Source organism: Macaca mulatta, chromosome 11 (assembly GCF_049350105.2).
Source record: "Macaca mulatta isolate MMU2019108-1 chromosome 11, T2T-MMU8v2.0, whole genome shotgun sequence".
Taxonomy (NCBI): Eukaryota; Metazoa; Chordata; class Mammalia; order Primates; family Cercopithecidae; genus Macaca; species Macaca mulatta.
Window position 1 is genome coordinate 62,489,160 of NC_133416.1, and position 17,861 is coordinate 62,507,020.

General features: G+C 34.0%; 2 protein-coding genes across 2 annotated transcripts; both read left to right on the forward strand.

Moving 5' to 3' along the window:
• Positions 1-7,938, forward strand: LOC707644 (olfactory receptor 6C1). Its single transcript, XM_001110573.4, has 2 exons — positions 1-258; positions 6,120-7,938. Exon 2 carries the CDS (start codon positions 6,153-6,155, stop codon positions 7,089-7,091), a length of 939 nt encoding a protein of 312 aa, XP_001110573.2. The 5' UTR covers positions 1-258; positions 6,120-6,152; the 3' UTR covers positions 7,092-7,938.
• A 7,004-nt stretch (positions 7,939-14,942) lies between these two features.
• On the forward strand, positions 14,943-17,585 carry LOC705745 (olfactory receptor 6C3). The gene is made up of 2 exons (XM_015151908.3): positions 14,943-15,255; positions 16,561-17,585. The coding sequence occupies exon 2, from the start codon at positions 16,605-16,607 to the stop codon at positions 17,583-17,585; it is 981 nt and encodes a 326-aa protein (XP_015007394.1). The 5' UTR covers positions 14,943-15,255; positions 16,561-16,604.
• Positions 17,586-17,861: the final 276 nt, after the last annotated feature.

Sequence of the window (17,861 nt, forward strand, 5' to 3'; positions counted from 1 at the left end):
CAGTTCTAAAACACTTTCAGATACTTTCTCTATTTTGTATTTTTGCCCCTTTCTCACTCTCTACTATCAAAGAAACATATCCCCTCTGGATAAAATGGGAAAATTAAGACAAAAACAGTGAAAATAGGAAGAAAAATTGTTCAATGAGAAAGTAAATGTTTTCAGAAATCCTGGTTTTACTGGATAGCAATGGCATCTGCTAATATTTTTACTATTCCAGCCACTCTGAATGTTAGTGAAACTATATGAAAATCAGAGGTAAGTAAAACCTATGGAAGGCAATGGAAATCTCTCAAATCATAGCATTGAATCATTACTTAACAGCTCAACTTTTAATCAATGTAAATAGGTGTTATACTTTGAAACCTGACATATTAAAGTGTATAAAAAGGATTAGCATGTCCTAGTATACCAGCTTATTCATTCTCTAATAATTAAAAGCAGGAGATTACTATCTCTGTCTCTGTGTTTTTAATCAAATATAGCTATACAGTACTGTGCTTAAGAGAACAGGCTAAGTAGTCTGAGTCTATATTTAATGTTTGCTAGCTATATGAATTAAGTTATATAATTTCTCTGAGCCTCAGCTCTTCATTTGGGAATAAGGATAAAAACTTCAGAAATATGTTATAAAGGCTAAGTGAGATAAAGAAAAAAAGTCCCTAGTTCCAAATAGATAGTGCCTTTAATAAATCAAAACTACAATGAATATTTTCCCAAATTAATTTCCAATAAACAAAAAATAAATAATATAACTATTCCTAGAGCCTACTAAATGCTGCATGATTTATGGAACACTTATTTATAGTATTTCAATTAATTCTCAAAAACATCCTTGAAGTTTCAACTCTGTTTTAAACAGAGAAAACTGAAGTTTAAAGACATTAAGTAACTCACCCAAAGTCACGAATCCATTAAATGTCTCATTCATATCTCTCTAATGTTAAAGCTCATACTTTCTGTGATAATAAATTGGCCTTATAGGTCATAAATAAAAAATTAATAGTATGTTAATACCACAATTTTCTGTTAATTTATGTCCTTTTCCTATCTTGTTTAAATTATAAATGGCTAGCTCATGAACCGAAGGAATGAGGTTATGAGTATTTGTTTTCCAGAAAACTTTACAGAAATGAATGTTACTATTTATGAAAGTAAGTGTGATTTGGTGACACCTCTTTTCCCTTGATTTGTTTCTATGCACACTTGTATGAAGGTTGAGAATTAAACCTGCCCATCATTATCGAAAGGAAGAAATATAAATTATTCATATTTCTCCAGGGAAATAGTCATCTAAAACTATAATAAAAACAGTCAAAAACAGACTTAGTAAAATAATTCTTTCAACCACTCAATGACTTTTCCTGAAGAGCCACTGTTTCACTCAGGCCTACAGAATTTCTCAAAGTAATCCTTGTGTCATGGCCCACAACCTAGAATAACTGAGCAGTACCGAAGTGTATTTTAGCATAATTATAAAACTGAGCTATATATTGCCCACAACATTTAGCTAAATAATTTTCTTTTTCATTAGTATATTAACCTAAGCTCTAAATAAATCTTTAAATTTATAAAGTTGCAAAAAACACCAGGCTGATACGAGTAATATAGGTTTTGAAGATACGCTCTGCAAAATTTTTTCAGTGATCTCTATTAAGGTAAAGAAGAAATAACTGAGTAAACACAGAAAAATTTAAAAACTAGATTTTCAAAGTATTTGCATTGCTAAGGGAGGTCTCAACTCAGTGTAATTTAAAACCTTATTAAACAGTACACAGAGAGAGAGAGAGAGAGAGAGAGAGAGAGAGAGAGAGAGAGAGAAATAAAATGGAACCAGTCAGCCCCTTACCTCAGTCTCTTAAAAGCACATCCCTAGATTCTTCAAACTGATTTACTCTCCAATAGTCCCTTTCTTACCAGGCACATCAAATAATTACCAATATCTAACCTAGTTTATTTAAAGGGTCATCGTTAATATTTACTTGATGACAGACCAAGATATAGGGTTGTTTTTAGAAAGCTCTGAAGATGCTTTGTAGTCATTTTATTTAGCAATTATTAAGCATCACCCTTAATTTTCATTTTAAATGGCTCAAAGGATTTGTTGCAGGAATCTTTAGAAAACAAGTAAGTAATTTGTTGAAATGGTGGAAGGAAGTGAAAACTTAATAAACTAAGCCATATTCTTCCAGGAGAAAATATGGATTTGTATTCAGATATAAAAATCCAAGATAATGAATTAAATGCTTGGAGCTATTCCTCATTATCTGTATGAATACGTCCTGAGATCTTTTAATTCTCTAGGAATTGATTGCGGCTTGTTAAACATTGAGGTTCAACCCTCTCAAAGGAAATGGATACTGATAATTTTTATCAAACTTGTTTTATATTGGCAAATGAATATAATTCATGAAACTTTCATAAACATTTCTACATAAAAGCATGATATACCACATCCAGTTCTTGTTATTGGATCACATACGACTAGAGCTTCTTTAAGCCTGTTTCCCTTGTCTTTGAAGACCAGCTATAGAAGTGTCTACTTTTTTGTGAAGTCTCTCATGAACCCTTCAAATAACGACTTACACCTTCCATCATAGCTTTTCCTATGTTCCCTCACAGCTTTCATCTGAAGCAAAAGAATGAGTCATGGTATTGTTATTGAGTAAAGTGTTAAAAAAAAATAGCAGGGAATTTAAGAGGAAAACAGATATACAAAAAAGTTGAAATAAGGTGAATAATACAGTGTAATAGACCAGTAATAATATGATATATATATTTTTAAAACTTGAGTCTCTCATGTCAGTAAGTTGTTGAATAAAATTGAATCTTCAGATTGAATCTAAATCTTGTATATTTGATATGAATGTATTTTGTGACTTCAAAGTGTTAAGAAAAACTCAAGCTTTTAATGAAAAATAAACCCTGATGAAATAAGAGTGATGTTGCTGGAGCTGGAGTGAAGTGAATTGAAAGGATGAATTGTAAAAAAATTTAAAGACAGTAATTCAAAAATAACGTTTCTTGAAGTTTTCTTTAAACTTATGTATCAATGAAATGTGATTCCCTTTACATATCTTTTGTTTTAAATTTAGTCAATACGGTGAACTTGATCCAAATATGTAAACACATCTCACAAGGTAAGACATGTAAGAAAATACATCTTGTAAAACAAAGATAAAAAACTAAGTAAAATCCAGGCTAGAATATCAGCATAAAATAGCAAACTGCACTGATGGCAGCATGTGATTCAATAACAAACTCAACTTTAATTAATTAACTAATTAACTAGATGAGTGTTTCCTTTAAACCTACCATAACTATACTAAATACTGGATTATGCTGAAATAGCTTTGAAGATAAAATCCTGTTCTAACTCTCAAGAATGCACAGAATAACGGAGGAGTTAACAGGAGATTTCAGCCTATTGTAAGTGTGATGAGTTAGGAAGAATGAGCATAAGATTCTCATGCAATGCACACAGTGGGTATTAAACCTAGTGTTGTAGAAATAAGGACAGAGGTAATTTGGGATGTCATTACAATGTATTGCCCACAATGCTTATACACACACACACACACACACACACATAAATACGCACATTCATATATGTATGTATAATATATATGCACATATAATTTACTGCAAGCTTCAAGCACTTTTAGAAGGGTTATTACTAATGAAGAGCAGAGAAAATAACTGGCTATGAGTAGCAATGTTGATAAGCTATGAACATCACAGTGATCTAATCCTGGTTGAAGATAAGAGAAGTGGAGTGTGTGTGTGTGTGTGTGTGTGTGGTGGTGGTGGTGGTGATGAGGTGGAAGAGGCAGATACACCATGGTGGGAGAGGTCAGCGCCATGTAGACAAGGAAGAGCAAAGATTTATTTGCCTAGAATGCCTGACAGGTACTATGAAACCTGGTGACTTTTTTCCTATTGCTTTGTTGTTATTGTTCTCATGTGACTCTCTTGGTGCCAAATATAATTATTACTACTTATTTAAGACATAACGTTTTGGACAGGACACCTTCCCATTCCCAAAGATTTTCAGCTCAATGGTTAGGAAATACTTTCTCCATAGAACAAAGCCTCATACAGCTTTCACTAAATGCTTTAGCTTTCACTAAATTTCACTAAATATATTATATATATTTATTTATGTAAATATAAATTATATAAATATACATATTTATAAAGCATTTAGAAAGATCATAAGTAAGTTAATACATATTAAGTTATATAAAAGTTATTAAGTTAATATACATATTAACTTAATGCTCACAATAGCTCTATGAGATGCACTTGTATACAGTGGAAGAAACTACAGGTGAGGCTAATGAGACAGAGAAGTGTTAAGTGATTTTCAGATATAGTAAACAGGTTGGATTCATAACTAGATAACCTCACTGTTTTCTATGGAAATGTTTATGACAATATCATTTGTACTTTATTTTCAAAAAGAAAGAATTAAAAATTGCTATTTCAAAGCATGAATAAATAATTAAACAAATCTTGGAGAATACTTATGTATCATCTTTTTAACTGAGGGCATCCTTCTCAAATTAATATTATATTATTTACTTATTTATTTCAACTAGGAAGCAAAATGGCTTCTATAGGAATAAAAGTCATAAAATGACACATAGGTAGGCTGAAATATCATGAAATATTGTAAGATATTCACATGCAATAAACTTCAGTTTTGGGCTCTTCCAGTTTACATTATTCTATACTTCTTCCTCTCCTGTATTCCAGACATCTGAAGTTGTTCATGGCAATGGCTTAAGTATTTCCAGCTTTCAATAAAGTGGACATGGGAGTTGGAAAATCTGAATATTCACGAAAGTTGATCAATGGCATTAAGGTTAAATAAAATATGGAGACAAATCTCTAAAATTTAAAACATCTTAGGTGGTAACCAAAAACTTCAACTCAAGGCATATACACAGACCAGGTGGTTTTTCAGTATGTCCAAAGAACGAAGAGAAGGTTAGAAGCTGTATAAAAAAGAAACGTTACTTATTACTCTTCAAGAAAGTTCATTGACACTGGTAAGGTTTAGGGGAGCTGCCAAGTTTTGATTGGTAAGTTAAGGCAATGAGTAAAACTACCCATAGGATCACAGCAGGTAATTTCAGCAGCTATTAGATAACACTGATTTCAGGTTACAGCAGGCAATTTCAGCAGTCAGGCTTACACAGAATTACATTCTTAGAGCAATGCCACGTTCCCTCTGTGCTTCTTACCCCCTGGCATCTTGAACCTGTGGTGGTTGGGTATGACAAAAATGACCCAACCCAATCCATACAATCAACTTTCACAATGGCTAAGGACAAAGAACTCACTTTAAAAAAAAAAACTAGGCCAGGCGCAGTGGCTCATGCCTGTAATCCCAGCACTTTGGGAGGCCGAGGCAGGCAGATCACCTGAGGTCAGGAGTTCGAGACCAGCCTGGCCAACATGGCAACACCCCGTTTCTACTAAAAATACAAAAATTAGCAGGGCGTGGTGGCACATGCCTGTAATCCCAGCTACTTAGGAGGCTGAGGCAGGAGAATCACTTGAACCCAGGAGGCAAAGGTTTCAATGAGCCAAGACCGCACCAGTGCACTCCAGCCTGGGTGGCAGAGTGAGACTCTACCTCAAAAACAACAACAACAAACAAAACAAAAAAAAAAAAACAAAACAAAACAAACAAAAAACCTCAAGTATCTTCTCCATATTGAGAATTATCAGAGTAATCAAACTTTTACATAACTTGGAAACTTGTATAGGGATTGGTACAAGGATACAAAGGTGGTTCTGATTACAGAGGAAACTTATAGGCATGTCTCAGAAAGATAACAGGTGTTAAGTGGAGTCAGCAAAGTCTGGTTTCAAATTCCTCCCCTACCATTTCCAACTGTGATACCAAACTTTTATTTTTAACCTGTCTTATGTGAAGAGTTTTCACCTGTAAAGGAGTGGAAATTAAAGGACCACTGTTATTATCGGGTGGTGTTAAATTTCCCCTTGAAGTAGAAATGGCATACTATGTCAACCAAACTCCAGCTCCATATTTGGATATTTGTTAATCCATAACTCTTCAAGTGTGTTATTTGTGCTTTCTCTTATAGGTCTGGCAGGGGAAAAAAGTAAGCAACTGAAGAATGAGAAATCATACAGAAATAACAGAGTTTATTCTTCTGGGATTGACAGATGACCCAAAGTTTCAGGTTGTGATCTTTGTCTTCCTGCTTATCACCTACATGCTCAGCGTCACTGGGAACCTGACCATTATCACCCTCACCCTGCTGGATTCCCACCTGCAGACCCCCATGTATTTCTTCCTCAGAAATTTCTCCATATTAGAAATTTCATTCACAACTGTCAGTATACCCAAGTTTCTGGGTAACATTATTTCAGGAGATAAAACCATTTCCTTTAATGATTGCATAGTTCAGTTATTTTTTTTCATTCTCTTGGGAGTCACAGAGTTTTACCTTCTGGCTGCCATGTCCTATGACCGCTATGTGGCCATCTGCAAGCCTCTGCATTACTTGAATATCATGAATCGAAGAGTCTGCACACTGCTTGTTTTTACTTCTTGGCTGGTTTCATTCTTAATCATATTCCCAGCACTCATGTTGCTCTTAAAGCTTGATTACTGTAGGTCTAATATTATGGACCATTTTACCTGTGATTATTTTCCCCTGCTGCAACTTGCTTGTTCAGACACAAAATTCCTAGAGGTGATGGGATTTTCTTGTGCTGTGTTTACTCTAATGTTGACTTTGGCATTAATATTTCTGTCCTACATATACATTATCAGAACAATTTTGAGAATTCCTTCTGCTAGTCAAAGGACAAAGGCCTTTTCCACATGTTCTTCCCACATGATTGTCATCTCCATCTCTTATGGCAGCTGCATTTTTATGTACATTAAACCCTCAGCAAAAGATAGAGTGTCCTTGAGCAAGGGAGTGGCAATACTAAACACCTCAGTAGCCCCCATGCTGAACCCCTTTATTTACAGTCTAAGAAATCAGCAAGTTAAGCAAGCTTTCATTAACATGGCAAGGAAGACAGTATTTTTCACAAGCACATGAAGTAGTATGACGTGACGAATTAGAGGCACAGGAAAGGATAATACGAGTTTTCAATAGCTTCTTCCAATCAAAATGGCCTCTTTGCACTCTTCTGCATCATTTTCTTTTTCCTAAAAGTTTGCAAGCATATTTATTTAATATATTTCTCATTCGACTGAAAATAATTTTATTGTGTCTTCCTGACATCCCTTCCTTTGAACAATTTTTTAAAATTACAAGATTCAAAAATATTTTGAAAACTAAAATTATTCTTGAGTATTCTTCAAGAAATAAAATTATACCTAGATACATTGGAATGGCTTTATAAATATCAATCTGATATTCTACTTGTTATACACAGAACATACAGTTTTATAATTTTAATTTATTCTTATAGAAATTCCCTTCACTATGCTACTGGTGTTCTAGGAAATATGTAAAAGATATGATATAATTTTTTTAAAATGTTAAGTTAATTCATTTGAAAAGCAAAAAAACTTTCATTACTCATTTTAATTTGGTATGTTTGTGAAATTAATCTATTAATAAAGAAAAGAAGCCTAGACCATTATCAATATATACTTTTTTGTTATAAGTGCTAAGTGGATCTCCATATTTGTGAATCCCATAATATTCTCTCTATAGAATGACAGATGATGAATAGACACATACACAAATACATATACAGATTTCATCCAACATAGAAATATAGTTATTTATATAACTATATATAATATATTACTAAGATATGTTAAGTTTCTGTGAGTGGAAAATAAGCTTCTTTCTATCATTACCTAAAAGTAATATGTAAATCTTCCTACATTTTAGACTAGTTTAAAACAGGATATGCATTCAAACTATTTTGTACCTGAACAAAATTATGTAAGGTTTAGTTTTATACAAAATAAAAGCTTCACAACGAAGCAAAAGTTTTTTAGTATATCTAAAATTATGATTTTTATCTGTTAAAATTTTGCTTCCTTGTACTTAACATATTAATAAATGTCTAAAGTATGCAAGCAAGATGAGTGTGTGTGTGCCCATGATTTCAAAAGCTGAAATAAGAAGTAATGATACTAAAATACTGTAAATTTTATTGACCACATTTTTAAGTAATAGAAAACAAATTATAATTTTAATCAGTGATACAAATTTTTTTAAGATTTTTGTGCAATATATTCAACTGGGAGACTAAGAACAAGGTTTGCTGAGGAAAAACTGTCAAAGAAAACTGAAATGAATTCAAAATGTTAAACAGAAGATAGAAATGGTTTCTTAATTTTATTACTTCCTATTAGAAATAACATTTTCATGTTAAACAAGAAAAATGATAGAAAGCCTGTGGTCTCTATGCCCTCTGAGCATATATTTTCTCATGTGTAAACCAGTCATAACATCTTAAGTTAAGTTACTATAAGAATGGAAATCAATCTGTAAAGCATGTAACATAATGAGCTATCAATACATTAGTAACAACTATTTCTATTGTTATCTTTACATATAGTACATCTACAATTATGTTCAGATTTAAATTTTAAAAAATTTTATTTCTTTAGGATTTCAAGTCAATAATAGTTGACAGAACTAACAGATGCATTTATAAAAATTAAAACTAAATGACATTATCATCAATGTTTGAAAAGATGCATAAACTAAATTCAGTAACAGATGAGGAGGAGAAGGTTTTACTTGGGTTAGCTATGGAAACCTGATAAAGATGATTGTATGTTTATAAAATATTGAGAAATTCATTATACAGTAACATGATTGACATGAAAAATAATTACAGAATTTTGGAATTTTTGAAAGAGAGAGGTGAGAGAGTCATTGGAATACTGATATTGGTGCATACTATATTGTTACTGAGAAACAGAATATGTACATGTACTTAGCCAGAAACAAATTATAGAATTGCTTGAAGACCAGTCTGAAATATTTGTATTCTTTATGGTAATTGATTTAGAATTATTTTAGACTCTTTAGAAAGTAATCAATATGATTACCAGGAATAAGTGCTTAGATTCTAAAGAATAATAACTCAACCATTGTGTTCTTTACATGCAGATAGGTGATCCTACATTTGCAACACATAATCACACTGTTAGATTCTCATTGCTATAAACTTTGCCTGTCTATAATAGAGAGATTAGCATTCATTTGTCAGGCACTTTTTGAAGTGAGAGACACAAAAATATATATAACTCATGTAACTAGAGCTCATTCACAGTATTATACAAGAAATCTAAAAGATAACTATCATCAAGGCCCTGGATGATAATGCAGCCAGACTTCCATCAGAGACAACATTAAAATACCCACCAAAAGAAGCCTTTTTAGGCCAGGCATGGTGGCTCAATATATATCTTTTAAGACCTGAGATTCCTGAAATCCCCATCTCTCTTACCAACCAGACAGTCTGCAACAGTAGGGTTGCATTTTTCATTTCCAATGTCTTTAAGAATTTGAATAAACTATAGTATAGCTGTACACTGCAGCTATAAAAGGGATGAGAGATATACACTGTTGTAGCATGGTCCTCAGGGCATATATTGATTAAATAAAATAGGGAAAATATTTGTATGTTTTACTAAGAAGGGAGAATGTTAATGTGTAAATTATTTATGACTGAAGGTAACAAATGAGGTCATATGTAGTGGCTCATGACTGTAACCCCAGCAGTAGGGGAGGCCAAGGCAGATAGATCACCTGAAGTCAGGAGTTCAAGACCAGCCTGGCCAACGTGGTGAAACCCAGTCGCTACTAAAAATACAAAAATTAGGTGGGTGGGGTGGTATGCACCTGTAATCCCAGCTACTTGGGAGGCTGAGGCAGGAGAATCACTTGAACCCATGAGGCAGATGTTGCAGTGAGCCGAGATCATGCCACTGCACTCCAGCCTAGGTAATACAGCAAGACTCCATCTCAAAAGAAAAAAAAAAAAGAACAAATGAGCAATAAGCCATAATATTTTTTAAAACTGCCTATAGAGAAGGAAGTAAAGAGGTTGGAAGAACCAATGTTTAAATATAGACTTTTTGAAATGTAATTAGGTTTGATTATTAAACTTTGGGCAAATATTAGTATTTAATAATTACAAATGCATTAATTCAAAAAAACTCTGAAAAATAAAACTCAAGTGAATTAAATATAACAAACTGTGTATTAAGTTGGTGAAGTAACCACCTGAACAGAATTATTCCAGCTGGTTTTCAGTATATCAATTGGTCTGTACTTCCACGTGGGGTTTAATCTAAGGGCACAAAGAGAAGAGCTAAAAATAAATCTGAAACTGTTCTCAGGAATGACATTGTGGGTGACAATGGCATCATTATTATTCTAATACTGTTGTATGTGCAATATGAGGAACAGAAACAAATGAAAATTAATGTGATAGCCAGGGTACTCAATATGAGAGAAAGAAGACACAAATGGATCAAAGATAGAAAGGATTATGTAAAAGTCGTGTAGTCCTAAAGTTGAAAAATATTAACATGTTTTAGTGATACAAGACATAGAAAGAAATTATTTAGGTAGTGAAGGTAAGAGAGTCCTTGGCAAGGTTTCCCTTTTAATAAAAAGTAGCCCCCAAGTCATTTCTTTTCTCACAAAGAGCAGCCTGAAAAATCAAGCTGCAGACATAGAAAAGCAGGCTAGATGCTTACATGGGTGAATGCCAGCAGTTGTGCCAATAGGAAAAGGTTATCTGGGGGTCAGGCATATTCAACATGGCCACCCCATCTTCCCTTCTGTTTGTCAACCACATGTACAGTAAAGAAGTAGGCAACATGGCACTGGCCAGGTAGAGAACTCATCTGCATAATAAAAGATTAGGGTGGGGCGGCCATCTTCTTTGTGGGCTATGCAAATGACATATCTGGTCTGACCAATCTCTCGTCCTCTATGTAAATCAGACACTACCTCCTCAGGCTCATCTATAAAATCCTGTGCATTTCACCATGGCGCCAGAAGACCCGCTTAGAAGCCCCTCTCTCTGCAGGAGAGGGAGCTTTTCTCTTTCACCTATAAAACCTCTGCTCTTAACCTCACCCCTTGTGTGTTCACATCCTTGATTTCCTTGATATGAGGCAATGAACCTTGGATATTACCCCAGACGAATAATGTTGTTTCATTAGTATGCTCTTCTAAAGATTTTTTCAACAAGCTATTGTCCAAAAAATATTATATGTTAAAAAAATATGTTTGCTTGTCCTTTCCACTGAAAATAAATAGAAGAGATTATTGACTTCATGACAATTATTATAACTAGTGCTCAGATTCTTATCTTGATTTAATATTTTCCAGTCAATGCAAAGAGGACTTTTTGGAGAAATGATTGATTTCAGATGTAATACAGGAAAGTGTAACATGAGCCTGGAAAAACATACTACTTAAGAAGGAAGCTATCTAATACTAAAAGTATAATGTCCATGAGAGTCAGAAGACAACTTGAAGACTTTCTCCCTGGATAAATCACTCCAAAGAGGTAGAGATGTTAATTTAAATCTTCCTTGAAATGCATATGTCAAACACTAACATGACCAAAAGATGATTTCAAAATTGTGAATCTATGTGTTTATAATGATACCAACAAAAAGATACTGGTGAATCAACTTGGAATACTGAATGAAGAACAAAGTAAGCATTCATCTGAGATTTTCTACATGAATTGTAACAATGTATAAGGAAATGGTAAATGTTAGGTTGAGAATATAATCATTTTGTAGCACATAGTGAACAAATGAATCCAGCCATTGATCACCAATGAAACCACCACGGCAGGATTGTAACTGAGACAGTGAAGGAGATCCAACCTAGCCAATTCCATCTTGCTTCTAACCTCCGGGCTGTCCTTGTTCATTCTGGGCAGCTGAACTGACTTTAGGAGGAACTTAGTTTTCCAGGGCAGGCCTTCGTCTTGCCTGGGGACCAGACTGCCTTTGTAGGACTAACAAATTAGCCACAAGATTAGATATTACGGTTTAGAAGTCATGCAGCTGGAGGCTAAAGGATTCTGACCCTCCCTAAACTACTCCTGAGATAGTACTTGAGATATTTTACAGACCCTGCACTTGACAGATCAGTGGCACCACCCAAATGGATAAACTGGCTCATCTGATCTTGTAGCCCCCACAAAGGAACTGTCTCGGTACAAGAAAACAGCTTCAACTCCCTATGATTTCATTTAGGTCCTGACCAATCAGCACTCCCAGCTCACTAGCTTTTCCCCACCCACCGAGTTGTCTTTAAAAACTCTGATTCCCACACCTTGGGAGGCCAAGGCAGGCAGATCACCTAAGGCCAGGAGTTTGAGACTTGCCTGGCCAACATGGTGAGACCCAGTCTCTACAACAAATGCAAAAGTTAGCCAGGCATGGTGGTGCGTGCCTGTAGTCCCAGCTACTTAGGAGGCTGAGGCAGTAGAATCACTTGAACCTGGGAGGCCAAAGTTGCAGTGAGCTGAGATCGTGCCAATGCACTCCAGCCTAGGTAACAGAGTGAGACTCTGTCTCAAACAACAACAACAACAACTATTGTGGGGTCTGGCCAGCAGCCCACAATGCAACAGGGCTCTCTTTTTGTTCCCAGGCAGATCAGCAGGTCAAGAAATAATAGACATACACAAAATAGTAAAAGCTGGGTCCAGGGGATCACTGCCTTCTGGTCCCATGATGACGCCAATGCACTGGATATGCCAGCATTTATTATTAAGTTTAGTGAGGGCGGGGGTAGCTTAGTGAGGGATTAATGTTGTTTGATTATGAGGTAAAATGGTCACATGGGGATGAAGTAATTCCTTAACATGACATCTGTATGCAGAAGTACAGTATACAAAGATAAGAATTTACAGTAGAGTATGTGCATCAGTAATTTCTAACAGAGCCTTAAAAGAGAAACATGGTCTTTCCATAACCTATGACTAGCAAAACATTAATCAGTAGTAACAGTTGCAGCAAGATATTCATCAGCAGTAACAGTTGCAGCAAAAGCTGGTTACAAACAATCCACAGAAACAGGACGTGAAGCTAGACAACTGGTTAGAACAGAAATTCTCAGAAGGGAGCATGCCTTAACCCTAAAGAGGCCTAAAAGAACCATGGCAAGATGAGGGTGTTTATAGCCCTAACTTATCCATATGAACAGGTGCCTTCATGCATCCATTTATAGGCTCTCCACAAGGGTCGCATTTCATTCCCAGAGCTATGAACATCTGCTTTTCTGGGATAGGAATCTTGGTAATGTGAAACCTCCCTGACTGCACGTCTGTTCATAGGCTCCCTGCAGGGGAAAGCACATCACACGCTGTTGGCTCATTCTGGCAGTCCAACCTGGCATTGTCTTTACACAATCCTGCATGCAACTTTGTATTTACAATAATCAGGAGCATTTCATCTTTTATTCCATAGCAATAGTTTCAGGGGGTCTCCCTACAAACAACAGCAACAACAAAAAACACCTCTGATCCCCGATCCCAGAATCCTCAGGGAGACTGATTTGAGTAATAATAAGACTTGGGTCTCCTGCACTGCCAGCTATGCATGAATTACAGGATTCATTCTTTCTCTATTGCAGTTCTCCTGTCTTGATAAATCGGCTCTGTCTAGGCAGCAGGCAAGGTGAACTCATTGGGCTGTTACACCAATAGCTGCTAATTATTTTTGTAATCAATTAAACATGTATCTCTGTTGAAAGTATAAAATTCTTTTTTGAATTAGTTTTGAAAGGAAAAAAATGCCTAAGCCTAAACCTCAATTAAGCCTTTACACCTAAATAGCAACAACAGGATATCAATAGGACAAGGATGCAATCAAGCGAGGCATTAATGCACTTTTCCGTCTGTGAATAATGATAGAATTTCCTGCTTATTAATTGAGCTGTTATAATAAAAACATAACATCATTTTTATAATGGTCACAAAAGTGATCAACAAAACTTAAGTGATTAAGGGTAACACTCCCTATGATATGGAAACATATCTGCCAAAATGTTCCTTTACTAAATGCTCCTTTATAACAGTGAAATACATCTTAAGTATATATACTTTTGATTTCTAAATTATACCCCAATAAAGCTGGAAAAAAAAAACTAAAACATTATTTGATTACTTAAATTTATTATTGTATTTTTATATATTAAATGCACATTTCATAATTTTATTAAAACATATAATGCCTATTTTGTGTTAATCTGTATTATATAATATGCATTATTAGTTTAAATACATCAAATGTTAAATAAATGGTTTATCTGATTATACATTTTTTTGCCAAAATACTTGGGAAACATAAAAAGAACACTAAGGAGAATAATTAGTTATAATTCACAAACCAGAATTTCACATAAATAAAAGCACATTTTATGGGTTTTTTATTAGAATGTTGAAGGGATAACAGATGTAAAGGCCAAGATAAACAATAAGATGGACAAATTGACGCTGCTATTAAATATTGCAATTTATAATGATAATTGAATTAGTTAACCTGATAGCATTTTTAAAAACTTGTGAGCACAATACTTGCATTATGATAGTTATTCTTTACTTAGCATTGTGAAATAACCTTTTGCTTCTTGATGCCTTAACACTTAACAAAGCCTTAGGATAAAAAACAAAAATGGGATATGTAGAAAACTTTTCTAATCTCAAAAAGATGATTAAATATCAATTAGATTGTGCTCTAGTTTTGTAAGAAAATGGATGTCATAGCTATTTTTATTACTCATGAAATATTAAGGATGTATAAAATATTAATTGCAATTAATGGAAGTAAATATTTCACAGAAGACAATATTTGAGGTCCTCTGTGGGCCAAAAGATGAACTTAACTGCTCTCAAGGGAGATTGACTACAGATAAGAGTTAGGAGGCTAAAGGCGGCTTCCCGAAATCTCTCATGGTCTATAATACAGCAGAGGTGTGGCCTGGACTTTGCTTTGTTCCCAGATCAAATCTTTTGAGGTCAAAACAAAGAAACTTGAAATGATTTAGATATAAGTATGACCAGAGGGAAGCCAGATACCAGAATCTAACTCATAATATCCAATGTGTCACATATTTATCTGTTTTCTCTTTAAATGTTTTTTTCTTTTTTTAACTTCTGGCTCAACATTATTGAAGAGGAATAAATTTTTTTAACTTCTAGTTCAACATTATTGAAAAGGAATATAATGTATTTCCACGTCTTCCAAAAGTTTCTGGCATTCCATTTTTATTTCCTGAAGTATTTCCCTTAAACCATTATAAAATAGAGAAAAACATAAAATAAAATTTGGTAAGTGTGAACTTTAGTAGTGTCCAGAAGAGAAGCAATAATTTTACATTCTATCCATCATAGCAGAAATTTGACAATCTAAAATATGGAGGAGACAACTATTAGGATTTTAGCAGACCACGTCTATAGAATACCAGCAGTGCTTGAATAGCTGGAAATTAACTGACTAGTTTCGAATGAATGTGAGAGGGTTTCCTATACAATTCTGGATATTTTTATGAATGAATGGTTGCATAAGGATGAATGGTCTTATGTGGGACAAAATTTACTAGGAAATAAAACTTTTTTCCATAAAGCTCTGAAAGGAAGATGTTCAAATGGAAGATGCACTAAGTTATAATCCAAGTGAGAGAGCTGCTGAGACCTAAGGCAAGTAGTTACTTTTCCAATTTATGCTTCAGAGCAAAATGAAAAATAGATAAATACCACATGTTCCCTTAAGCTCAAAATTAAAAATGTCTGTATGTATAATATATACACACATTTCTTGTGAGTCATAGAAGACATCAAACATTAAAGATTTTGATGGAATTACAAGACAAACCAATAAATAAGTGAACATGTTCCCTATTTGTTAAGTAAAATAATTACATTATTTACTCTATCTTATAGTAAATATAAATCATATAGAGGATGTTCTAGTATCTTGACAATTAGACCAAAATATTAATATTAAAAATAAAATGAATAAATAAAATAACAATATTAAAATAAAAATATATGTTCTATTCGCTAAAAATCTTTGTTTCTCATATCATAAAAAGAATAATGGGTTATTAACAATCTTGTAATTTTCACTTTTATCTTTTGATGGAATTAAGAGCACCCATTTTGTATTTAGGTGGTAATATCCTTTAATGTATACATCATGGAAAAAAAGAAAAATGTATGTTTCTTGTGATTGTTTCAACAAAAATATAATGATATTTTGCATTAATGGGACTCAAAGCAGGAATTATACATTTTATTAGCTGTTTCTCAGTGATGCAGCTTATTGTATGAAAATATCCTAACTTCTGCTAGATTTAAAGTAAGAGAACCAGTAAATAGGCTGGACATAGAAAAAAAATTAAAACATAATGCAAAAAAGATAGTCAAAATAAAACTGTCATAGACTGTAGAAGATTTTTAGAATTGTATTAATGACGATTATATGGATCATGATGCATTATATCTCTTATCTATTTTTCCTTAATTGTCATTCTACCAAAATATCTTTAAAAGAACAAAAAGGAGAGTAGAGGAGGGAGAGAGAGAAAGGAAGCGACATGAACCACACAATGGTCACAGAATTTGTCCTCCTGGGCCTTTCTGATGATCCTGACCTTCAGATTGTGATTTTTCTCTTTTTATTTATCACGTATATGTTAAGTGTTACTGGAAACCTGACTATCATCACCCTGACCTTTGTGGACTCCCATCTGCAGACACCTATGTATTTCTTCCTCCGGAACTTCTCTTTCTTAGAAATCTCATTTACAACTGTATGCATCCCCAGATTTCTGGGGGCAATTATCACCAGGAATAAGACTATTTCCTATAACAACTGTGCAGCCCAACTCTTTTTCTTTATATTCATGGGGGTGACGGAATTTTACATATTAACTGCCATGTCCTATGACCGCTATGTTGCCATCTGCAAGCCCCTTCATTACACAACCATCATGAACAGGAATCTCTGCACCCTACTTGTGTTGTGTGCCTGGCTAAGTGGGTTTCTGACCATTTTCCCACCCCTTATGCTTCTCCTCCAGCTGGATTACTGTGCTTCCAACGTCATTGATCACTTTGCATGTGACTATTTTCCCCTCTTACAACTATCTTGTTCAGATACATGGCTCCTAGAAGTAATTGGTTTTTACTTTGCTTTGGTTACTTTGCTGTTCACTTTGGCATTAGTGATTTTATCTTACATGTACATTATCAGGACCATTTTAAGAATCCCATCTGCCAGTCAAAGAAAAAAGGCTTTCTCCACTTGTTCCTCTCACATGATTGTCATTTCCATTTCTTATGGAAGCTGTATATTCATGTATGCTAATCCAGCTGCAAAAGAAAAGGCATCATTGACAAAAGGAGTAGCTGTTCTCAATACATCCATTGCCCCCATGCTGAACCCTTTCATTTACACTTTGAGAAACCAGCAAGTAAAACAAGCCTTCAAAAGTGTGGTCCATAAAGTTGTGTTTTATGCAAAAAAAATGAATTTTTGGTCAAAGAGCCCTATAAAAAAACAAGAAAAATTTTGAAATTTCTCAATATCTCTGTAAGTATCCTTGCTCTCCTAGTTTCTTTATATGCTGCATTATAGTTAATTTTATAATTTCCCTGTCCATTTCTTCCACTTCTATACAAGTTTCTCCACTGCATTGTTTAATGACTTACTGGGAAAAAAAAGTAAAATTTATTTTCCTTACAAAATTGTCTGGAAATTATATATATTTATTTAAAACTCAGCTTGTGTATGATTTTATAGTAAAATAATTTTACTATAGTAATTTTAATTCTGTATGTCACTTCCTTAA